Raw genomic sequence first — 24,937 nt, 5'->3', positions numbered from 1 at the left:
CTTGAGTTGGGGAGCTTGTGGCCCTGCAGATGTTGTTGGACTACAACTCCCATCAGTGAGTGCTAGCTGGGGCTGATGAGAGTTGGGACTCTAATCACATCTGGAGTGCCCCCAACTGTGACCTAGTGTAGAGTTGGGTAAAGTTCATAGCAAGTGCACAGTTAGCTAAAATGCTTTGTGATTCCATGGCTTTGCAAAGACTTAATAACCTGTGGTGGGTGGATAAAATGGGACTTCTAGCACTGAATTAACGATGTTGATTTTTTAAGAAGATACTTAGAAAGTGACACTTGCCTTTCTCTTGGGAGCACTGAGGTTTGGAGTGGAGTTAGGGGAGGTACAATATGATCTAATCATGAAAAAAACAAATACTGGCAGCTTGGTGCTGCAAACTTGTATTATTTCTAGGAGTGTGAAGATGATAGGTCAGTCCATTCCTTCGAGCTGGAGTAGTATTGGTCCCACTCCAGCTTCAGCATTCAGATTCCAGTAATGCAATGTTTAACATAACCATGTGTGTGCTAAATGGAGCCAGCTGGAGTTCCTCCAGTGATGCTTTGCTACTCTGGCAGAGAGCTTGATTTTTGTCAATACCATATGTAGGAGATGGGGGAGACCCCTCCTCAGGGACCCTGTCTCATTTGTTGGCATTGACGGCGCAGGGCGGTGGCGAGGAGCTGATACAGGCATGCTTAGCTAATAGGTACAGGGCCTCACAAGCAAGACTCCACCTCTGCAATGCTGCCACATTTTAATTGCTGCGAAATCATTTTGAATAGCAATCAGGAAAGAGCAACAGCTGGGGCCAGTTTTGATCTTAACTGATGTTGCCCTCTCTTTCTTTGCTAGAAGAGAAATATGTCACAATCCAGTCATACACCAGCCAGGGGAAGGATGAAATCGGGTTTGACAAAGGAGTCACTGTGGAGGTCATTCAGAAGAACCTGGAAGGATGGTGGTACATAAGGTAAAGGTTTAATTAAATCATTCTGGTGTTGGCAGGCCTTTTGCTTACTAGCCTTGTGAACACGGCATCTCATAAGTTGCTTGTATCTAAGAAAGGACCTCGGCATATTGAAAACAAAAATGCTGGTCAAGTTGTACAAAGCTACTTAAAATTATATTGAATATGTAGTTAAAATAATGAAGTACAATATATAGAAACGGGTGCAGGGAGGAAAAAGGCTTCTGGGGGATATGTGTGTCCTTCAAGTTGGAAAAAAATCCAAATCTTCTCTCGTGGGTGGTTGTTCTCTTCATTAATGATTGAGGTGAGCAGCTAGGGTCTCCCAGTTTGCAATCCTATGGACATTTTCCTTTGAGTAAGACCTACTGAGCACTGTGGGACAAGTTGCATGGGATTAATGTCAGCAGGTGTGATGTTTGATAACTTTGGAAAGTTGTTACCGTTGTGTGTGTGCGTCACTGCAACACAAGTTATATAACAGCAACAGCTCAAATACTTGTTAATATGTGTTGGTCAATGAATGACCTTGTTTTGCTTTTGTGTTTGTTTATTTGCAAAAATAGCTGATAGACTATTTTAGAAGAAATGTTTTAGGGGAGTCATGAGGAAGCAGAGGTGTGTTAGGTCTCTGTGGTGCTACACTTTGGCCTGTAAAGCAGGTATCCCTTTAACCGCTGGGGGCAGGGGGGCAGGGAGCAGTCTAATTTTCTCTTCTGGTGCCCTTAAACGGCTAATTTCAAGCATAAACTGGATTTTCTTTTAAAAAACAAAACAAAACCTGGCGCAGTTCCAGAAACATTAAATGCCACGTAAGCAGTATGTCTTTGCAGTGCTCAGCATAATAGACTCCTGTTGCTTGGTGATAGGAGAGGGATGAAAGATGCAATGTGCATAAAGCCATTCAAGTTTAACTGCTGCAGTCAGATAAATATTGGAAGCAAATCCTACTGAATTTAATGGGGCTCCCTTTCATGTAAGAGGGCAAAGGATTGTCGTAATTGAAAGAATGGTTGGACAAAGGTACAGGTTTCCTAAAGAAGGTGTGGAATTCTGCTCCTTGTGTGGCTTTATAGACAAGTGTCAAAGGGAGGGTACAAACCTGTGGATCCTGACACATTATAAGGAGTTCTTTTGGGTAACTCTGGTGATCCCACCCCACCCTGGGATACTATGAACCTACCCCTTATTGCTCACTTCCTTTTGCATGTGGAACATATATTTTTCATAGGTTGTCATTTGCTTTGTAGTCTGGCCATCTTTAAGGCACTGGAGCTATGAATAATGGAACCACACAGAGTTCTATGTGTTCTATAAACATGTTCGCTGTTGCATCTTCCTGATTAACTCTCCCATCAATAACAAATGAAAGCCGATAGAAGGGGAGAAGATTTCCAATGTGATGAGCAGGGAATAGCTGGCCCATTGTCAGCTCTGCATTCTTCCCTTTTTAAATCATCCATGGGACTTTAATCCAAAGCCAAGGGTTCAGGAGCAGAGTGCACAGTTCTTTGCAGAAGGAGGAACAATATCACAAACTCCCCCTGATGTTATTGCTGAACTCCCTTTTTGTTTTTAAAATATTTTTTTCTGGTCACTGCCAGCCTTCCTTTTATCTTTAGGTCTGCAGGGGCCTAGAATCTCTTGCAGTCTTCAGTATTTTCATTGAAGAGGGAGACCAAAGCCTCTAATTTTTAGCAGTGTTTACATTTTGTGCAAATGGGGAAGGCATAAATGAAAGCAGGCTAGAGCCCCTGGCTCAGCTTCCCTGCCTCCTGGTGTTGACTGTTTGGGATTATTTTGTAGTTGGATGAAGGCACCTTGCATGCCAGAGACTCTTCTCATTCTGCACATGCAGAGAAAAGCTGTCTTTGCTGATGCATGTTCACGGAGATTCAGTCTAGGCTGAAGCCAAACTAGAAGGCCTTTAAAAAGCCTAGGAAGTATTCATCCTTATGTAGCAGAGGAAGCTTGGGGAGCTTCTGGTCCCACCCCTACTGTGCACGGCAAGACTATCTCCGTTGTGCTTGTTTAGATGGGATCCACTACAATTCTATGGTTAACAGACCTGATTTTCCTAGACAGTGGATAGCTGACCAGAAGCTGCAGACTTCATTGCCAATATATCTACCTAAGGCATGGCAGCCTTCCACGGAAGAGTGTGGTTTTGGCCCACAATAACAAGAGTCCTTGCATATGAAACAGGGATTTCCTAATTTGCTTTCTCTTCCTCCTCTCTTATGAATCGAGTTGAAGGCAAGAATGAATGAAAGACAAGATATAGTGCTTAGGCTGGTTCTGAACTGTGGTTAAGAATGTCATGCTTGTAACAGCAGCATCAGAACAGCAGATGCAGTCCACTTGAAAAATGCCCCCATCTAAATCCATAGGATGTAGGTGCATGTTGGTGCACATACTTGGGCCCTCTGACTCTCAGGGGGCCCTAGTAATGAAGGTGATGGGGAAATGCACTGAAAAGTGTAGGGTGACCGAATGATTAATGGAAAGATTTATAAACAACGCTGCAAGCAAATCAGAATAAATGCTCAACAAACCAAAGTGGGACTATTACAGTTAACAGAACTTTTGCCACACACAAAAATGCTTGCAAGAATGCATAATCGTAATGACGTATGTGTCACAAGAATAAGATAAGCACTAATAATTAGGTAATAAGTTCCACGTTAAAGTCTTTAATGTTCACCTCCTTAAATAATAGTTTCCAAAATACATGATTCTGTACTGATTCTTACTTCCCCCTCCCCTGCTTTTCCCTTCCTGGTTTCCTTCCCTCTGGAGTAATTCCAGTATTCTGGAGCTGAAAAGCAGATGTTAACAGGGAAGAAAACGCTCAGACAAATGGAGGCCTCTCTCCCCCCCCCCCTTTTCTCCCGCCTCTCCAGTGTTGTTATAGTTTGGATGCTAACTTTTCATTCAGCATTTAAAAAACTTTTCGGGAATTGCAGTGTAGCCGCTTCTATATATTACCACCTTCTTGTTGCATTCCACTCTCCAGTGCATCTGAATGTTGTCCTCCCTCCCCTGCTCCATTTTCCTTTACAGTATTATGACTGTTGAGAAGTGGTTACTGTTCTAACCCTAAACTCTTAATTGAACTGTTGTATTCCACAGCTATGGGAAACTGTGCAAGCAAATAGCCTGTCAGATAATGTGCTTAATGCAACTCATGGGGGATGAGAATGCAACTCATGGGGGACGCCAACTCATGGGGGACGAGAAACAGGGGGTGTCTGCTTCTCCTGCTGCTGCTGTGCAAGGGAAAGAGGTCTGAAGCACATACACACACACCCAGCTAGTGGTGGCAGGAGGAGGAGGAGGAGTGGCCTGCCATTGAAGCTGCGCTGCCGCTGTATTTAACTCTGCCCCTGGCTTCTCCTGACGTGCCCCCCCCCAATTGCCCTTGAAAGCTGGCACCTCTGGCTTAATGAAATGACTGCACCCTATTTAAAAGTGGGGGTTATAACTATTACTGTTACAGGGAGAAAGAGCAAGAAACTGCTTCGGTGGATGAACCTTGATACTTGCTACAAGATTTTGTTTGGCTTTCATTTTTGCTGCAATTTTTTGATCACGTAGAATGGAACAAGGGCCAGTCTTAGGGTTGTGCCATGCAAGGGAACTAGTACATTTATGAAATCTGAACGTAAGAGTATAAGCACATAAGAATAACCCTCCTGGATCAGGCCAGTGGCCCTTATAGTCCAGCATGCTGTTCTCACAGTGGCCAACTAGGTGCCCATGGGAAGCCCACAAGCAGGACCTAAGCGCAGTAGCATTCTTCCCTCCTGCAGTTTGCAGCCACTGGCGTTCAGAAGCATACTGCATCCAACTGTGCAGACACAGTACAGACATTATGGCTCGCAGCACTGATAAACTTATACCCTATGAATTTGCTGCTACCCAATTTTGACAAAGCCAGTGACCTTTTTATCTTGCCCAGAACTCCTGTGCCTACTTGCATAGGCATATGAGAGTTAATCGTGGAGCTTGTCCTTAGTTGCAGCTAACTCCAAGCACGTGTCTCTTTTTTGTGCTGAGCTAGGCTTCTACGTTGTGATTACACATATGTAAAGCTCCTAGGAGCAGGATTGTTTGGGGGTAACTGGATCTTTTGTGCCTGGCCCCCAATCATCTGCCCCTATTGCTCCTTAAGTGCAATGCTGTTTTAAACTAAGGTTACCAGACATCCCCGTTTCCCGGGGACAGTCTCTGGATTTACAAATCAGTCCCCATACAAAATCCATTGAAGTTGAAAAGTGTCCCCAGATTCATTGGAAAAAATCTGGTAACCTTATTTTAAACTGTTTGGCATCAAGGCCAGTACTCTGATTTGCTTATCTTTCTGCAAATCTGATGTGGGAAGATGCCCACAGAGCTTCAGAATTAAATCTGAGCTTCTGCATTGGCTTTACATGACTGTGATCCAGTGAGGCTCAGGGGAAGAACCTCAGCCATGGGGTGTGCCTACCTTGATGACAAGGGGGGGGAGTGGTCAAAGAATCTTGTATTAATAGTCACTGCAATAAAGAAAGGCTTTGTTTTTCTCTCCTGCTGTGCTCTTTCAGACTCCCAAAAGGAGGGGAGAGAATTAAGAGTGCACTCATTTGACTAACCAATCACATTGCTGTCCTGCTCTCAGAGTTGTTGAGCAAGTAAAAGTATGAGGCATTTGAAGAAAAGAATCTCATGTTAAGCCTTGTTTCTTCCTGTAGGCAGTTTCTCACTTCCACAAGTTCTATTTTCTCTCAGCCCCTAGTCCTGAAAGCTTTGCTCACCGGCAGTGAAGTGATCCCATTGCTCACTGCTGCCATTGGAGGGCTGTGAGAGGACTGCCCAGGACAGTTGTAGAGTGTGGTGGAAGTCGCTTTCCCATGCTGCTCCCATGCTCAGTTATCCAGAATGGAAGTGGCGAAACCTGGACTGCATGCCAGTAACAGCCTCAAGACTTTTTCTCCCATGTTTTTTGAGAAAGACATCTTTTGGATGTCTTCTGTGTTTGAGAGACCTGGAATTGTGAGTACTCTTTAACTAAAGCTGCTAGAGAAGCAAAAGGGGAAGGAAGAATATTGCAGAGAAGTAGGTTATATTTCTGCCACTAAGCCCATGGCATTTGTAACTCCATCTGGTTTTAAGTCCTTGTGAGCCCTGATTCAAAGTAAACTTTATTATTGGGTTAGCTCTCCCAATGCGGGGGGTGCTTCCAGATGGGCATCAGTGTTCCCCTTGCATGCTCCCCCCTTTAAATGTCCACATGAAATTGTTGGCATAAAAGTGCCAACCCACCCCCCATTTTTCCATTTCCAGGTAATATCCCCAAGTCTAAAAATCCCTTCTCTAACTACCCATTTAGTGATATCTCAATGACCTCTTTGCAAATTAAGGACTGCCTGGAAGCATCCAGGATCCAGGGACTATTGGGTTTTGTATTTCCAAAGTAGGATTCTTGGAGCACACTTACCAGTTGCTATGCAGCTAGGGCTGATGGGATTTGGAGTTTAACTGTAGCTAGAGGACCACAGGCTTATAATCTCTGCTTCATTTCAGTATTGCAGCACTGACCGGCAACTGTGTGGTTATAGTCACTTTCCATTAGTAGGGGTTTCTTGCATGCATTTTAAGGTGTGCATGGGGATTCTAATCCTATACATCATCCTGCAACACCATGTCAGATTTTGAGGCACAGAAAACTGAATATATTTGCGTTTTCTATTTCTAGGTATTTAGGCAAAGAGGGCTGGGCCCCAGCCTCGTACCTGAAAAAAGCAAAAGATGACCTTCCATCAAGGAAAAAGAACTTGACGGGGCCAGTGGAAATTATAGGAAACATCATGGAGATCAGCAACCTGTTGAATAAGAAATCCTCTAGTGACAAGGAAACCCAGTCAGAAATTGAAACAGCAGAATCCCACATCACCAAGAAGGAAATAAGCTTGCCCATCTTATGCAATGATTCTAATGGCAATGCCATGATGACTCAAGACAAACAGATTTCAAAATTGGCACAGGGTTCTCCAGCCATAGCACGGATTGCACCACAAAGAGCTCAAATAAGTAAGGCCATAGTAGACTCCTAGCTGCTTATTTACTGCTGGGGCAGGTTGGAAGGGTCAACAATGTCTGATGGATTAAGGAAAATACTAGTTGAGAGCAGCTTCCTCAGCCCGGTTCTTCAGATGTTTAGGGGACTACATCTCCCATCAGCCCCAGCCAGCATGGCCCAGTGATCAAGGGTGATGGGTGGTGCTTTTACCTTGGGCCCTCAAAAGTTGTTGGACTCCAACTCCCATCATCCACAGTCATCTTGCCAAATGGTCAGGAATGATGGGAAATGTCATCCAACAACATATGGGAACCCCAGCTCATTCTTAAATCCAGAAAATGGGTGAATTTAAAGTTATATGATTATACCAATTAAGCCATTAAAAACTATGATTGAAACGAGAGGTTTGTGAAAATGGAGTTGGCACAAGAAACATACAAAGGAGGAGGGAGGATAGATAGACAGCATGCATATGACAGCAAGTCTTGCAGGGCAGAGTAGAATATTAATATGGAGTGCAGGCTACACCTGGCTTGGCCCCTTGGCTGATGTTTGTCTGCAAAAAGTCTGTCTGACAACCACCAGTCTGTGATTGATTGCTATGATCCGGAATGTGACATGATTCCTGCATAGACTCGTCTTTTGGAAAGACATCTGACGCCCCCTTCTGGTGAACAGCTCCTAAAAGTCTAGATTTCTATATTAGCACAAGGGTTTTTCAGTTGTTCACATCTAGAGTGATTGAACAGACATAAAGAGGGGGCATGGAATCATGGCAGCAAGCTCTGCTTCAGTACAGTCACTTGAAGGTCAGAACAGAGCCCACAGAAGTATAATCCAGCCATGTAGAGAGTCATCTGTATTTACAGCTCTGTTTTCATAGGCGCCATACAGTTCTTACTTGAAGGTGTGCAGAATGGAGACAGGGACCATATGATCTTGTCCCCCTCTCTGCATGCAAAGATCACATGAAAGGAGCTCCATTGTTGTGAATAGCCATGCCATCTTTCTGGGCATCATAAAAAACAAGACAAAATTCCCATACTATGTTGGCTTAACTCCAAAAACCCACTGGTTTTAGTTTGACTTATTTGCACCTTGCCCCCACCATCAGTTCCATCCAACATAATTTGGCAAGATTAAAATAATCATCTGTTTTAATTATTCTTCTCCCATGTCTCAGATAAAGCAGATCAGTTCTGGCTTCAGCATATAGTAACCCTTTTGGGGTGGGGGCAGGTGAAGACCTTATCATTTGTCTAGACCTCTTAGAGCTTGTAGACAAGCCTTTGCCAACCTGGTGCCCTCCAGTTGTTTTGGACCCCAACTCCCATCAGCCCCAGCCAGCACAAGTTGTAATCTAAAACATCTGGAGCTTGTGGGAGTCTTGGAGAGTTGTCAGTCCTGTTTTTATGCTGACTTTGCTGCTCTGTTGGTTTTCATAAATATGTTATTTGTATTTTGTTTAAAAACATAAGGTGCCCAGGAAGGCTTTGCGCCTTAAAAATTGTTATAAAATTATTGTAAGAAATAAATTATTTTATTTTTCTTGGACACATTAATTTTTATTTTAATTGCTGGCAGAACATTGAAGCTTGGGTGTGCATGTGCCTGTTCTGTTTAAATATGGAATATTTCTTCTCTCACTAGGTTCTCCAAATCTAAGAACCAGACCTCCCCCAAGAAGAGAATCTAGTTTGGTGAGTGCCAATTTCTTTTATACTTCCAATGGCACTTGCAAATATTTAACTTTGCACAAATGCAACACCTCTTAATCTGTTGCACTCAGGTCCCAGTGGAACAGGAAGGAAGAAAGTGGGAAGTGTCACTTTTTTGTTTTCCCACTTGTGCACATACTACTTTTATATTGTCTTTGGCCGCATCCACACCATACATTTAAAGCACTATGATACCATTTTAAATGGTCATTGCTTCTCCCAAAAAATCACGGGAAGTGTAGTTTAATAAGGGTACTGAGAGTTATTAGGAGGCCCCTATTCCCTTCACAGAGCTACAGTTTCCAGTTTCCTGGGAAGAATGATAGATTGTTAAACCACTCTCAGAATTGTAGCTCTTTGAGGGGATCTCCAAAAACTCTTAGCACCCTTAAAAACTTCAGTTCCCAAGATTCTTGGGGGGGGGAGAGAAGTGGCTTCTAAAAAGTGATATCTGAGTACCTTAAATATATGTTGAGGATGTAGCCTTGTCAAAACAACTTGTCAAAAGTTGTTTGGAGCTATTAGTGATCCATGAACTACAGCTGTATTACAGAACTGAGTTTTATTCCATCCCCCCACATACTCCTGTCTCTTCATTTTGAGTTGTACCATACATAGCTTATAATGTGAATATGTACGTGCAAGCTTCCACTTCTTTAATGTACTAGACCAAGTTTGTCCTTAAAATACCTATTTTCCTGCCACACCCACCTCTATCAAATGCAGGCCTGGATTTGCTCATTCCAGTGGCATGCCATTTTGTAACGCATTTAATCTAGACAAATATAAACTGTCCAATGAAGAAAGGCTCTTCATCCTGTTTCTCTCATCTGCCCTTTTTTCCCTTCACAAAAAAAGTGGGAGAAGAAATATACACTGTCAAAATGGTTTAAGCAATAGTTAAAAGGTTGGGTTGAATAGAGATTCTTTCATTGTGTGTATTTGAATGTTTTCTCTGTGTTCTACCTCCCTCAGGTCTTATAATCTTGCTTGAGTGATTATAACTATTACTGAGGTGAACCCTCAGTGTTGTCCTTAATGTAAAAAAAAAACCCAAAACCTAGCTACCTCTGCTGTAGGATTTCTACTATGAAGCAATTTCCACTTAATATTTTTAAGTTGTTCAAGGCTTGTGAGTTTTACGCTCCTGTGCATCCATCCACATTATCCAGTCATTTAAAAACAGGGAATGGAGATGGCAGCACAGAGGGTCTTCCTGCTTCAAGGGTTTTCGTCTTCTTCCCATTCCGTAGGAAGTGGAAATCTCACTAATGTATTTAATTGAGGAAGTTTAAACTGACTGAGAGTTGTGTCACTGGACTGGTAACACCCATTCCCCTTGATTGGCCACCAGGTTTAAGGGATAGCTGGACTACAGTTCCCATTATCCTTGGCGATTGGCCATGTCAGTGGTTCTGATGGAAATTGTAGTCCAGCAATATCTGGAGGGCCACATCCTAGCTACCCCCTGATGATAAAAGCTTATGAGCTTTTAATATCTGGGCTGACATTTATTCATCTCACTTCCTTGCTTAAACTGCAAGCAGCTTTCTTAAAATAAAATAAAACCTTAATTTTTCCTATTTCCCTCTGCACCCTATTGCCACTTTTAACTACTCTCCTTATCCCTTTTTCTCACTGCAGGGCTTCCAGCTGCCTAAACCTCCTGAGCCACCATCAGTGGAAGTTGAATACTACACCATTGCAGAGTTCCAGTCTTGTATCTCTGATGGGATCAGCTTTCATGGGGGACAAAAGGCGGAGGTAAGCCTAGAAAGGGAAACAAGCTAATGAGTGATGCGTAGCTGCTAACCTTAGGCAGAAATGAGACGGTACCATAGATAAAAAATAATGTGCTATAGTTTTGTCCTTTTCCTCCCAAACTAATCTCTATGTTAATCCCTCTCTAGGTTATTGACAAGAATTCTGGTGGCTGGTGGTATGTGCAGATTGGTGAAAAGGAAGGCTGGGCTCCAGCATCATACATTGACAAAAGGAAGAAGCCAAATTTAAACAGGCGAACAAGTACTTTGACCAGACCCAAAGTTCCTCCCCCAGCACCTCCCAATAAATCAAAAGACTCTGAAGAAGGAACAGTTGCTGGAACCATATCTTCAGGAGATGCCCAGGACAAGCAAAAGTATGAGGAGCCAGAGTATGATGTGCCTGCCTTTGGTGCTGACTCTGAGTCTGAGCTGAGCCAAGGGGAAGATGGCAGCTTGGAGAGAGGCATGTTCCATCTACTCAAGCCTTCCCCTGTGTCATCCCTCCAAAGGGCAAAATTCCGAGTTGGAGAGTCATCTGAAGATGTAGCACATGAAGAGGAGACCATCTATGAAAATGAAGGCTTCAGGCCATACATAGAAGATGCTCTGTCAAGCAAAGAATCTAGTGGGGACTCTGATTCTCAAAGAAGTTCATCACTGTCTCTGATCCAAAGAAATTCTCCGTGTTCTGTTTCTCCCAAGTCTTCCCTCCTGAAGCCCAAAAGCGACAAGAGTATTCAGCCAAACCTTGGGAAGCCGCACTACCCCCGGAATGAGGAGACAAAGCCAAGGTCCGCTTCAGACGTTGGTTTAAGTAGCATGCCCAAAACTGGCCTAAAGAGGGATACTGGGGAGGCAGTGTCTAGCAGGGCAAAACCAATGGTGAGACCAAAACCTTTCCTGAACAAAGCAGACTCCCAAAGCCAAGAAAGGATGGACATCAGCACTTTACGTCACCAGCTGAGACCAACTGGACAGCTGAGAGGCGGGCTTAAAGGTTCAAGAAGTGAAGAGTCTGAAAGTCCACCTCGGACAGCTTCTGGAAACCCAGAAGAGTCATTCAGAAGAAGCTCTGCAGATCTCATTCCCACTCATTCCCATGCCATATTCTACTCCAGCCAGCCAAACAAGGCAGAGAATGAAAACAACTCCTCAAAATGTATCTATGTAACTACTGATTCTTACCAGAAAGTTCAAGATTCTGAGATCAGCTTCCCAGCGGGGATAACAGTGGAAGTTCTGGAAAAGCAAACAAGTGGGTGGTGGTATTTGAGATATGGAGACACAGAAGGCTGGGCTCCTTCTCACTATCTGGTACCGTCTGATAACCAACAACGGGAAACCAGTTCGAATGAGGCTAACATCTCAGTGGCCAAGAACAGAAGGAATGAAAACAAATCCAACAGCTTGGAGAAGATAGAGAAGAAGGTCCAAGCACTCAACACCATCAACCAGAGCAAGAGAGCAACACCTCCCATTCCCAGTAAACCACCTGGTGGCTTTTCTAAAACATCTGGGTCTGTCAAATTGCGGAATGGGATTAGGCAACTAGCAGTGAGGCCACAGTCAGTGTTTGTCTCCCCACCACCCAAGGATAATAACTTGCCTTGTTCCCTGCGTAGGAATGAGTCTCTTACTGCCACAGACCACCTGAGGGCAGTACGCCGCAACTCTTCTTTCAATGCTGCCCAACCTCAGACTAGTGATTCTAAGATAAAGCACACTGATCGGCTGGGTTCTGAGGGGTCTGAGACAAGTTCCTACGTACCTTCTGAGCGCAATGGAATCCCAGTGTCCACAGTCAGGCCCAAGCCCATTGAAAAATCCCAGTTCATTCACAATAACCTTAAGGATATCTACATCTCCATTGCAGATTATGAGGGGGACGAAGAAACTGCTGGATTTCAGGAAGGTGTCTGCATGGAGGTCCTGGAAAGGAACCCAAATGGTTGGTGGTACTGTCAGATCATGGATGGAGGAAAACCTTTTAAAGGCTGGGTGCCCTCGAATTATTTGGAGAAAAAGAATTAGAGTCTTTAAATTCCATTATTTATACTTTTATACTGTGTACATACGGAAGGAAGGGGGGAAATACAATGATTTTATTCCCTTTTTATTCTATCTAATATACAAGGGACTGTTGATCTGACCTTTGCTATGACCAGCAAGTCTGCCGTCTTTGAGGGTGTTTGAAGGAATTGGCTTGTTCAGCAAATATCAAGGAAAAAGGCAGCTGGAACTAATGGCATTCTCTTTCTGTTTTGGTGAAGACTTTCATAATTTTGAGTGCAACGTGGTTCATTATTCCACCATCCTGGTTGTCATAAAAGGAAACCAAATGTGTGCCTTTCACAGTATAGTTTGGACCTGTGCATCCAATTGCGAATGGTGGGGAGTTTGGTGCCAACCTGGACATGTTAAAAAAATCAGCTTGTTCATTTCTTCCACATGGAGTGTTTCCAAGCTGTGGATGAGTCTCCACCACCAGCGAGATATCTTTAAATCAGCAGAGCAAGTGGGGAAACTCAAGAAATCCAGTGTTGGCCCTTGGCTATCACATTCTTGTCTCCAGATTGAAGACTTGGAGCTTTTTCACTGTGCATTGCTAGTACCTGACATTAAGTGCATATTGTCAGTTTCCCCCAATGGCATCGGTCATGCTTCTGTCCTGTGGTGATCTCTGTGTCAACTGTTTGGGGAAGGGGTCAAGTTTTTTTTACTATTATTATTGGAATTAGATGTGTAGTCAAACTTTAATGTGGTTCCTAGGTGTTTGTATGCACACTAAAAATCATGTGTTTGCAACACACCTCTTGTGCAAACTTATTGGTCTCAAAATTTAATGTTTTATTTTGAGGTTCTTCTGAACAACCAATATTGAAAGTACTTTGAAGGGGTTTGTCACATACTTTGCTATCCAGAGCCCCATATTGGACTATGAAGCAGCAAAGTTTCATCTGAATGCAGGGAATATCAGTTGTCTGTAGCTTAAAAGGGGAATCTGCTGTTCCACAAAGCCCCATTTGCTGGCTCATGGACCATCATGGGTTTGGCTCCTTGGCCATCCATAAGCCTTTGCTAGAGGGAAAGGGATTTCTCAAGAACTCTTCCCTTCCTCTTCATTTTGCCCAGGTCAGAATTACCAGGCTTGCTTCCACCAGTGCTTCTGCACAGCTCCTTAAGTTGTGCATGCACTCTGCTCCCATCCCAAAGCCCCATAAGGCTTCTGCTCTTGTGGCCGCACAGTGGCCTCCTGTGGCTTGAAAATCAGGCCAATGAGTCATGTAACACAGTGGTGATGGCTTCTCCAGAGCCATCTGCATGGATCCACCTGCCAATCCCTTTGGGATGTATTACAAAGAGAAAAACTTAAAGTAGATGAGTTGGCCCCGAGTGGAAGGGATTTGCTTCCACATAACGGGCCTTTGTTTGGCAGGGGATTTCCATTATTTCCTATGAAGGGAAGCATATATTCATGTTCACAGGGATTGGATCTCTCTATTGTGCATGATGTAAAAACATTTCCTTGCCAGTAGAAGAGAGTGAGGAGTTACTTTTCTGTAAGGAGTAAGGGATACCTTGAAGCCACTGCATCACAGCCAATTGCCCACTCCAGGTGCTACTTGAGGTGCAGGAGTGTCTATATGTAAACATGGAGCTTCTCCGTGTCCATGCTCTTCCGCATGCCTTTCATTGATAGAGGAGTGATACCCCGTGTGCATCCTCATTGCACATGGTCAGAGTCATCCTCATGTGGAAATGAGGCAGACAGTGCCAGTGCAGGAATTGTGCATGCATGTCAGAACTCTCACAGTGCTTAAGATCAAGAATACTGGGAGTAACAGATTGCATGTGGCAATGCCTCAAATAAAAACAAAGCAAGGAGACCCATACAGTTTGTATTTAAGTGTTGTTTCCAGATATGAATGCCCATTCTCAGCCAGCAGAGAAGCATCTGTGTTTACAAAGTTGGGGCAGGGAAGAGAGAAAAAAGCCATGCATTTTACTGTCTGCACAATTGTTTTTAATTTGTATATTTGTGGGATGATTTTTATTTTTGAACCATCTGTGTCCTAAACTTCTTATTTCCCCCTTTTTAAGAGCAAGCAGTAGGAATCACTCTTCTGTTGTATTCACTTGAATGTTACTTTGTGTTGCGAGAGAAGCACCTGATACTTTCAAAACCTGCAAAGCAATTGAATGAGAACACTATTGAGTGGGGAATGTACCTGTTCAAGCACCTGCTCACCTGCACACATGGGCAGTCTCTCCATTTGTTTCTACCCCCCACCATTGATATTTATAATCATGAAACTTCAAAGATAGAACATTTGTGGGAGAGCATGGGAAAAATGAAAAGCCACTGGGGGGGAAAGGCTTGGGTGCAAAGTGTATCCCCCTCCCCGTGGCCTCAAACACCAGCCCTTAAATAAACTTTATAATTGTAAAAAAGGAAACACCGGAAGGCCTTTGCTTAAGAATACCGACTCTCGGATGAGAGTTTGATGTCTCTGTCCTGAGGCCCAGCATTTTGTGTGTCAAGAGAAGAAAACCAGCTGTGCTTGTGTTACTGTGCAAGAATAAATAATATAAAAAACTCTTTCATCTTCCAGCAACACTTCATGCCTTCCACTAGGTGAAAGACAAAAGAATGGGAAGATTTGAACGAACTGAATGGATACATTTCTTCCAAAGGATTCAAAATCAAATATATAATGGGGAGATGTTTGGTCTTTGGGAAACATTACATAATTCTCACTTGATTCATCTCTCTTTCTCTTTAAACAAAAATATGGTGTTACGCGTCTTGAATCAATGAGAAATGTTGGGGGAGGGGTTGATTTCTGCAGCTCATGTGCCAATTGTCCTTTCAGTTTGATCTGTTGAGACACCATTAAAGTTTGGCTGCCACCACCTTCCATACTATTGCTTTATATTGGATAAATAAGCATGGAAGAAGGGTTGGCTTGTGTGAAGCAGGAAGGAATGGAGAGGCCTATGACGCGCTCAGTGGAAGAGCCCATGGGGAGAAGGTCATGATCTACACTGCAAAGTAAAAGGTGTAGGTGTTTTTCCTGAGCTTTTCTTCCTAAGGCCTAGCAGCTCTGCCTCTTGGAAGTTTCTCTTCATTTTAAAAGTCTGCTGAAACCTTAGCAGCCATTGTTAAAAGAACTGCCAGAGCTGCTGTGAGATTATAAATAGAAGTATTATGTTCTTCTGCTGGACAGTATTAAATAGAGCAAAACCATAAAGTAATCTGCTAGATTGCAGTACTAATAGTAGTGATTTAGCAACTCATATTAATGTTTATGATTTATTTTTTAACAATAATGATAAGGAAGTGGTTCATTATTTTTGAATTAATGCACTTTAACAATTTAAACCAAAATGCAGAAAAAACCAAGTGCATTATTTAAAGGTGCAGTATAAATTGTCATTTTTTTAAAGTTCACCTATTTATTAAAATAATTTATGATTATTTAAAAATTGTACTATACAGTTTTGTTCTAAAGATGCCATCATCTCCTGGGAAAGCTAAATGTGCAGCTCCCAACTTTTCTACATTGAGCCATTGGACTCTCAAAATACAGTAGATTCAGTTAGCAAGTGTCAACTTTCTGCTAAGGAAAAGGGACATATATTTCAGATTTGGAGAGCAGTGGATCAGCTAGTTATATTCCTTAAACGTATGCAGCCCTGAGTAAATGTGAGGAGCTGATCTGAAGTAGTAATTAACAAGCCCCCATCCCACCACCAGATTCCCTAGATGTCTTCAATATATTCTGCTAGCCCCCAGCGCTTAATGGATGACTGTTGACCATTCTCCAGTCCTATGTGCAGAAGATCGCTGTCTGCTAAATTGTTCTAAATTGTTCTCTTGAGAACATACGCCTTTCTTGCTGCATATTAAGCATGTGGCTGCTACCCACAAAAATAATATCTATTTGCTATCAATATGATACAGAGCAGGCATGGTATCTGTAAGCCCTGTTTTCTTGCAGAGGTCTCCTATTTATGAGATCAGTTTGCTCATCAATAATTACTGAAAGATGTATACAAATACTTGAGGAGTAGGATCTATTGTGCATTAAAAAAGAAAGCAATATTCAGTTGCCCAACAGAGGTGGTCCAGTAGCCAATATTATAATATACTTTATGTGATTATGGTGATGAGGTTCTGAGCAAGTAGCAAAGTTAACTTCTGAGCTGCTCTCAGCTCTGCATCTACTTGCTGTTCGTGATGTTGTGCTTTCTGCAAGACACACACAAATATATTTGTGTGCTTGTGCACACAAGATATAGCTTGTGCATGCACACGTGTTGGACAAGCTTGGAGGCGATTTCATGATGTATGAAAGGGGTGGAATAAAGGACACTAGAAAGCACCTTTAGTCAGTTTCACTGTTACTGGTATGCAATTTACGTTTCCCACTTTAGCTGATAGGTCATATCTAGGAAACTTTTTCAGAACTGGAAAATTAAATGCAGCGCCAGGCCTATTCACAATTACTTGTGACAAGTCTTCATGATCTCACTGCACAAACACTATAGTCCCATTCAAATGGTTGTAAAATACCTGCAGCATTTTGGTGGGAAAAAGTATTTTGTACTTCTAAAAACTAATCAAAAATCAAGTTGCAATTTAATAATAATTGTACTTTCAGAGTTAACTAATTCACTTAATTCTCCAGGGAGCTACTGAATAAAATATTTTGAAGTCGGAGTGCCCTCTTGTGGAAGGAGGAGTGGCTTTCTAGTTATTTTCCTGATTATTTGAGATTACCTTGGTCATCCATGCTTTCAAAAAAAATATGTGAAATGGGAATGATTGAGAAAGCAAAAGTTAAAAAAAAAACCAATCATCTTTTTTTGAAAACAAAAAACCAAAAATTTGAAACTTTTTTGTTCTGCTGTATACTGCAACTTTAATAATAATGAGCACTTCTGAGTTCGTTATTGCGGTTTTATATAATGCCTGAAAAGATACTCTTCCTGTTTTGTTTTGTTTTTTAATTCTAGTGAACACTATTTCTCTTTGACTCTTCCTGCATATACCTGTTGCCTATTGCAATTTCTTTCAAGCTGAGACTTAAGTTTATTTCTCAAAAAGCTGATGAGGTAGCAAACCTGTGTCTGCAATGGATGCCTCCATGCTTGAATGATCCACCACATCCACAAACTTACCTGCATAGGCCAGGTAAGATGTAGCCTTGAAGTCATTTCCTTAACATTTTGTTTTCTGTATGCAGGAATTCTTCTTTTGTTTTTTGTTCTTGTTCCGTTTTGTTTTTCTGAGGCAGGTCTTTCAATCAGATCTTTCCCTATCTGCAGTCTGAAGTGGTTCAGTTCAGATAAAGGTTTACCACCTGGCTCTTTCTTGAGAACTAGGCCTCACTGAAAATTTGAATGCCTGGTTAACATATATCAAAATATCAATTTGGAGCCACCTGGGCTCATGTGAGGGGCTGTTACCAGCCAAGAATTTGACTACAGCTGCCGCCCACCACACCACTCCCAGCCATATCACTAACTGCTTATGAAAGTCCCATATTTCTGAATGTTTTGCTGTGTAGCATTGGGCTGCTATGGGGAGGGGTGCTGCTGAAGGAAACCATGGGCGTAAAGTTCCTTGGAACTAGCTTCAAACCCTTTTTGGATTCTGGCCCAACTTTCCAGTGACTGAAGTCCTTGTCAAAACAGCCCCTCTGTGTGAAAAAAAAATAGCACTTACTCCTTAACACATCTATAGAGAATTAAGTCTCATTGACTCCAGTACAAGTGTTGCTTAGGGTCACAGCCCCAGTTGAATACAAAAGAATTTGGGTGGGACTTCTTTAAAATGCTCATTTGTACAGGTAACTGGCAAGGAACATTACAGACTGGCTAATTCTGGACTAGATTCTGAGGTAGGCGAACAAGTGCATTTGTGTTTCAAGTTTACAATGCAGTAGCAACGTCTGCATTTGTCTCTGATGATGAGCAATTTCCAAAAAAGTTTCTTTCAGTAGCAACACTGAACATTTTGACGAAGGCATTATAGAATTGTTTGTTTAAACTACTTTCAAATATTAGTGTGGCATATTTTATTGTAAAATTATACTCATTGCTTTTCTCTGTTTAGAAATGTGTTAACGTGCTTTCTATCATTTATGAGAAACCGAAGGGAATCTGGGTTAAACATTCATTATTTTCATACTACTAGCATTTACAGAATAGAAATACTAGTATTTAAGTTTAGATCTCATTAGCTAGTTTGTTCATTTACATTTTTCTCATGTGTATGTGTGTGTTGTTGGGTTTTGGTTTTTGGGTTACGTCCCCCCCCCCTTTTTTTTTTTTTGCATTTTCAAGATAAAATCCAGTTGGAGGATATGTGCAATATTGAAAGAGATTAAACAGGCCCCTCATCCAGGACTTAAAAGTGGAACGCACAGTGTGATTTTTAAAAGTCTTGTCATTATCCAGTCATGCACTCTTGGGGGGGAAATGAGGAATGAGAGGAAGGGAACCATGGAGAAAAAGAGAGGAGGCAGCAGAAAATTTCTGGTATAAATGGATTGTGAGTGTGAATTTACTGTGGTGGCTGAATGCAGTAGTGGTTACACAAGTGCATCACACTTGAATAGATGTGTGACTTGTTTGTGTGTGTTAGTGACTGTTCAACACCCTTTTTCTTTCTAATACTCATTTTTTCTTCCTTACAAAATTCAGTTTGTTCAGTTAAGGCTGCTTTCTTATACTCACCTAGGAGGAAGTCCCATGCAAGTCAGTGGGGCTTACTTCCGTGTAGACATGTATAGGATTGTGTGGCTGGGTGCTTTTAGTTAGCATGGAATACATGCTGGAGCTTGGAATAGATGTGTTGAGGGGGGAAATCACTCATGAGACAACATGAGGATTAATTGTATGCTTGAAGCACAGCATGTCAAATCAGTCTCTACCTCATGATCCCTTAGTGCTCCATGCCTTTCACATTCAGGCCATTTGCAAGAAAAGATGAGCTTGTTGGTGCATGCCCTGCTATTATCTCCTTCCACTGATAAGAACAGGAATGGTTCCTATCTTTAGCAGCCCAAGATCAGGCTCTGCATCTTTGTGCTGGGCACTTGTACTCAAGTACTCAAGCCTTTGAACTCACGATGAGGCAGTTCCACAGCAATATTGCTTAAATATTCATGGGAAAAAATCCTCTTTCAGCGCATTCCATAGGTGTAGCCAGGCTTTTTGTTAGGGGGGGCTGAACCTCAGTTTGCTATGTATTTTTATTGAATTTTATTGGTTATGGGGGGCAGCTGCCCCTCCCTGCCCCCCTTGGCTATGCCCATGGCGCATTCCTATATATGCCTATTTGGAGTGAAGCCTTATTGTGTTCTATGGGACTTACTCCCAGATCCCAGTGGATCTTGTGCAGGAGCATTATTTGGTGATTTTTACACCTCCAGTGTTCTTAGAAGAAAAAAGAAAAAAGCAACTGAGTCCAGGAGAGCAACATAAATTTGCATTTGGCATCAGGAGACCCTGGTTCTTGTCTCAGTGTTTAGTTTCATCAAATTTGAACTCTGTGCATGCACGCACAAAGTTGGCAGGAAGAACTACACTGCTGACTGTAATACATTTTAAATCACAACTGGATTTTTGCTGCTAAATAGTCATAATCCATCTGCCATAATCCAAGCCTCCTTTTTGAGACTCTAGGCATACACGTTTCCAGCTAAATCAGGGGTACTGTACATAAACTAAGCATTTAGCAGGTACGGATTGGGAGAGCTGAAGGTGTTTTTTTTTTGTAAATATGTGCTTTTTTAAGGATGTGGGTATTTTTTAATTTTTAATTTTTTTGTAGATGTGTAGAGATCATTGACAAATACATGGAAAACTCATTAGGTCCTCAAGTGATCTCATGGGCTTTATGTCCTTGCTTCAAGGTTCCTGTTAGCGTCTCGGTCAATTCCTTTACCATATCTGTTCACAGGTTGTTGTTATTTTTAATTTTGATTTTTGTGATATTTGAATCAAGTACTGTACATGTGACCTTGCCCAGCATCCTTGGAGGTCAGTAATTGGAGCTCCCTGAGCCAGCCCTTCAATTGCTGTTGCTCAAGTCTCCACAGCACTGTATAGAGCCTTCTGGAATAACAATTTAAGAGATCCTTCTTTTACTTTTTTTAAAGTTTTTTTTTTAAAAAATAATAATAATAGTGGTGAGTGCTTGAGTATGCATGTGTGCATGTTAAAGTAGAAGTGGTGGTGTCTGGTGGGGTTTGTATCCTTGAAGGTATTGCAAGCCTGCTTCGAGTAAGACTCCTATTTGGAATCAGGTTTCTGTTTTCAGGGTTTTCTCCTCCTAAGTTGTGATAAGATCTCTTAGGCTCAACATGACCAAGTAAAAGTGGGTCCCTTTCAGTCTAGGTTTACAGGGTGGGCTGGCCCCACACAGCAGTATTTTAGATGGTTGATGAGTGCAATTTTCCCTTTCTTTAAAACCAAATTGACTGAAAGTTTCACACTGTCGTTTTAACACATTTTCCTTGTGCAACATAACAGCCACTATTGTCCTGTGCTGAGACTCCTGTTTGCTATTAAACCAAATTGGCTGGGCCGGGGAGGCTGTAATCTTTTGGTAACAGTCAAAAGAGGTAACTGGATTATGACTGAAGAGGAATAGATTGGATCTCCATTAAAAAAAAAAAAAGAATATATATATATATATATATATATATATATATATATATATATATGCCTGGTCTGACATTCTGGGTGCTTTTTGTGTTTTAGTGCATGAACATACATCACTGCTCTGTGTTTCATCTGTGTCTCCCATTATTGCCAAAAGTTCAGATTCACTTATTGCAATATATGAATCTGTATCCTGAAGTTCGTAATCTGAAGCAGTAATGTTTTCTATATCAAGTAGTCTAGAGGTTCATGAAATGACGAGCTGGCATGACAGCATAGCCAAGTTGTGTTTTTAAGCTGGCTTTAATCCAAGTGGCTCTACTTCACTTAAACAGCCAATTGTTGATGAGAAATGAAAGATGGAGCCAGCTGGTGATCTCATTTTTGCAGCATTTTAAAACTTGCCATCTCAGCATTTTTGGTTTGGCAAAGCTTCACCTACACCTTTTGAGCCAGAACTTTATTGGGGATTGTGTGCAACAAGTTCTAACTGCAGCCTTTTACTATGCAAAAAGTTAACTGGAGAGTTGTTTAGGAGTTTGAAATTTAGAGACTTGTGCAGAAAACCAAAAGCAGGCAGCAAATTACTGTTTTGCCTGAAATCTAAAAAAGAGTAATCAATAAAAAGGATTAAGGTTTTCTTTTTGCAAGAAACAGTCAGGACAGTGAAGCAGAATTTGAATGCCTTGTGATTGTTACCAATCTTCCAAGTAGTTTATATTGAGTATTGTTCTTTCAATGACCCTCTTGAAATGGTTATTTAACATAAAGGTGAATGTAACTGTCAAAAGTCTGAGAGAGTATGTTGGTGAGGAGACGATGTAGGATGTGTGGTTGGTTCTTGGGCTGTGTGATAGAGATGGGGAGCGGAGTTTGCTTTTGGTTTTGTTTGGCTTGTTTTTTCAGAAGGTTTATTATTATTATTATTGAAGTTGGATTGGTTACTGTTGGGAGAGCAAGTTGAAGATTGAATCTTTTTTTGTGGTTGGATTTGTTATAAGAAAGAATCCAGGAGGGAATCAAACTTTGGAGAAAGAGAAGATAAAGAGTCCTATGATAGATTTGGGTAGTCCTTGTCCATTTATTTTTCCTCTAGCTAAGCTGTTCAAACGGTTGAATGTTAAGTACTGTTAACAAAATATTGGGGGGGGGGTTTAGTCCACCCCTAGATGACCACTATTGTTAAAAGTTGCATGTGACCTTTAGTGGATCTCTAATAAATATGGAATAGAAAAAAGCAGAAGATAAACAAAACTAGCTGTTGCATTTTACTGTTATTGTGCTCATTATCAAAGATGACAGTGAGTTTATAGGAAGAATATAAATCTGTTTGCATAGTAAAATGGTTTCTGCAAAAGGATGTTGGCCACATTCACAAAAATCATTTGGGGCAAGTATTAGTTTTGCTTAAATCATCTCACAACAGAGAACTATGGTGAAATTACCTTAGCTCACATCACCATTTCTTTAATAGTGACTGGGGAAACACAGTTAACCTTTAAAATATCACATTAGTAGTCTCTGTACAAAACAAGCGCAACAAAGGATGACACCTGTTTGATCTAACTTGGTCCCCTCTTAAACTGATTTTGGAATGTACCAGCAATCAAATTCACAAGAGGAAACTAAATGTTATATGCAGTAAATTATCTTCTTATAGTTAAACAAAAAAATCTATTTTTTGGTCAAGTAATTTTAAACAACAGTTGGCCTTTTCATGTAACCTGTGATATTGAATGAGAATTTGTGTGCTGGTTAGATTTTTGTCATTTCCAGATTTCATTTCAAAACTTGAGGCCATGCTGCACTGTTGATGACCTTCTTGGCCATCATGGTTTCACCTTGTTTGAACAAAAGGTTTTGCCAGAATGAAAGCTTTGTGGAACAACCAAGTATGTGAATATTCAGTCTGGTGCCTACTGGGGTTAGTAAAGTGGGAGTCATGATGGCAGTGCAGTCAGAAGGTGGCCTGGTAGTCAAAGTCAGAGTCGTTTTATGTTCACAACTCATCTGATAATGATTTATGGTCCCACTCTTGAGATCTTCAAATTCTGAAATTCTACAGGTTTGCCTGTCTTTGTTATGGCAACTGGAGCTTCTGAAATGTGATTTGGAAGAAGGTGTTGTACTGTTGCAGTTGTTATCAGTGTAAATGTAGATCCATCCAGGTGGAGCATTTTATATCTAGGTATTATAAGGAGATTTTATGAGTTCTTGGCATTGGAATTTGAGAGGTGAGTGCTGCACTGGATTCTTGCATAGACTCATGGGGAAATGCTGTCAGATCAAATAGTTGTCATCTATATACTTGACTAAAAGATTTAAAGACCCTAAGGCATATAGCTCCATATTCAGTTTTTCCCCCCACCAGCAACCATGCGCTATTAATGATTCTTGATAAACTGATCCCTAAATATAGAAACTAAATCTTTGTACATGTTTTGGCCCAACAGTCCTCTATTTTATGGCTCTCTCTGCTATAGGCTCCTTGGGCTCACTTCAGTCTTGTTGGAATCTGTGTGCCTTAGATGATGGCATAGCAGAATGACCATGGAAACAGCAGTTCCTTTTTTGAAATTCCATCTGGTCTGCCTTTGTACTAATATTAGGCTGAATCAGAACTCCTGACTAGGAAAATGCCCATGTGATGTGCAAGATTCTATACAGCGAAAACAGTTCTAAGTGTGTACAGCTTGTCACAATATATTTGAGGCTCAAGTTTTCACTTTGGCTAATGATGCTTTTTATAAGCACCATGTGGGCAACATGCAAAGGGAGATGTGTTCTCCTAAGATCCCTTACTATGTCCCAGATCATGTTGGGGCACAACTCTTCAGATCCTGTGAAGCAGCACAAAACAGAGTTGTGCTCACCACTCTTAGCCATTGTGGAGCAGATATCCTTGGGACTACGTAGTGCTTACACTTGGAAGGGAATTGAGGAATATTGCCACTCTAAGCGCACTCTCATATGGGGACACATACTAGTTATTAGTCAGAGGCTTTTTACCGTATTTTTTGCTCTATAAGACTCACTTTTTCCCTCCTAAAAAGTAAGGGGAAATATGTGTACGTCTTATGGAGTGAATGCAGGCTGCGTAGCTATCCCAGAAGGCAGAATAGCAAGAGGGATTGCTGCTTTCACTGTGTAGCGATCCCTCTTGCTGTTCTGACTTCTGAGCTTCAGAATTTTTTATCTCTTGTTTTCCTCCTCCAAAAACTAGGTGCGTCTTGTGGTCTGGTGCGTCTTATAGAGCGAAAAATACGGTATGTTAGTTTTAGGGACTGCCAAGAGAGACTAGGCTGCAGCCTGTTTTACTCCCAGGTTTTTGCAATGTGAAACCACAATATAATATTCAATGTCTCAGGCAGAGAAGACTTGATAACTAACTGTACCTCACAGTCATCTCCCAGTTTACTCATTGCTTGGACCAAAGGTGGTGCTAATAATATGAACTTTAATTTTTATATTTATGTTGTTGTTGTTGGGTTTTGAGTGTGTATGTGTTAAATCAATGATGCAAGTGTCCTGTTAAAACTAAAAAGATCTTACCCAGGGCATCAGGCACTTCAAGAACCCACAAAATACCTTTGGGATTCAGACATTGTACATTTGGAGAAGGGTAAAGGATACTCTTATCTTCAAATGCTTGCAAATTGTTAAGTTGTTGCTTTTTAAATTTCCATTTGTTTACATGGTCTCTTCTATGTCCTATGAAAAAATAATAAAGTTTTTGATCTTTTTAATTGTG

The 24,937-nt window shown here is 41.5% G+C and overlaps 1 protein-coding gene across 13 annotated transcripts in view; it reads left to right on the top strand.

The window, feature by feature from the left end:
- SH3PXD2A (SH3 and PX domains 2A) overlaps positions 1 to 24,937 on the top strand; it is a 259,093-nt gene extending 234,156 nt beyond the window's left edge. For all 13 annotated transcript variants that reach the window (XM_081006148.1, XM_081006151.1, XM_081006150.1 and 10 more), the window contains 6 exons: positions 850 to 967; positions 6,702 to 7,036; positions 8,676 to 8,725; positions 10,388 to 10,507; positions 10,654 to 24,179; positions 24,440 to 24,937. In XM_081006148.1, the coding sequence (XP_080862274.1) occupies positions 850 to 967; positions 6,702 to 7,036; positions 8,676 to 8,725; positions 10,388 to 10,507; positions 10,654 to 12,540 (2,510 nt within the window). In that variant the 3' untranslated portion in view covers positions 12,541 to 24,179; positions 24,440 to 24,937. The remainder of the gene's footprint in view (positions 1 to 849; positions 968 to 6,701; positions 7,037 to 8,675; positions 8,726 to 10,387; positions 10,508 to 10,653; positions 24,180 to 24,439) is intronic.

Source organism: Podarcis pityusensis (genome assembly GCF_964106645.2).
Source record: "Podarcis pityusensis genome assembly, chromosome: 5".
Taxonomy (NCBI): Eukaryota; Metazoa; Chordata; class Lepidosauria; order Squamata; family Lacertidae; genus Podarcis; species Podarcis pityusensis.
The sequence above is the reverse complement of the archived record's forward strand: the minus strand, read 5'-3'. Positions and strand labels throughout refer to the sequence as shown.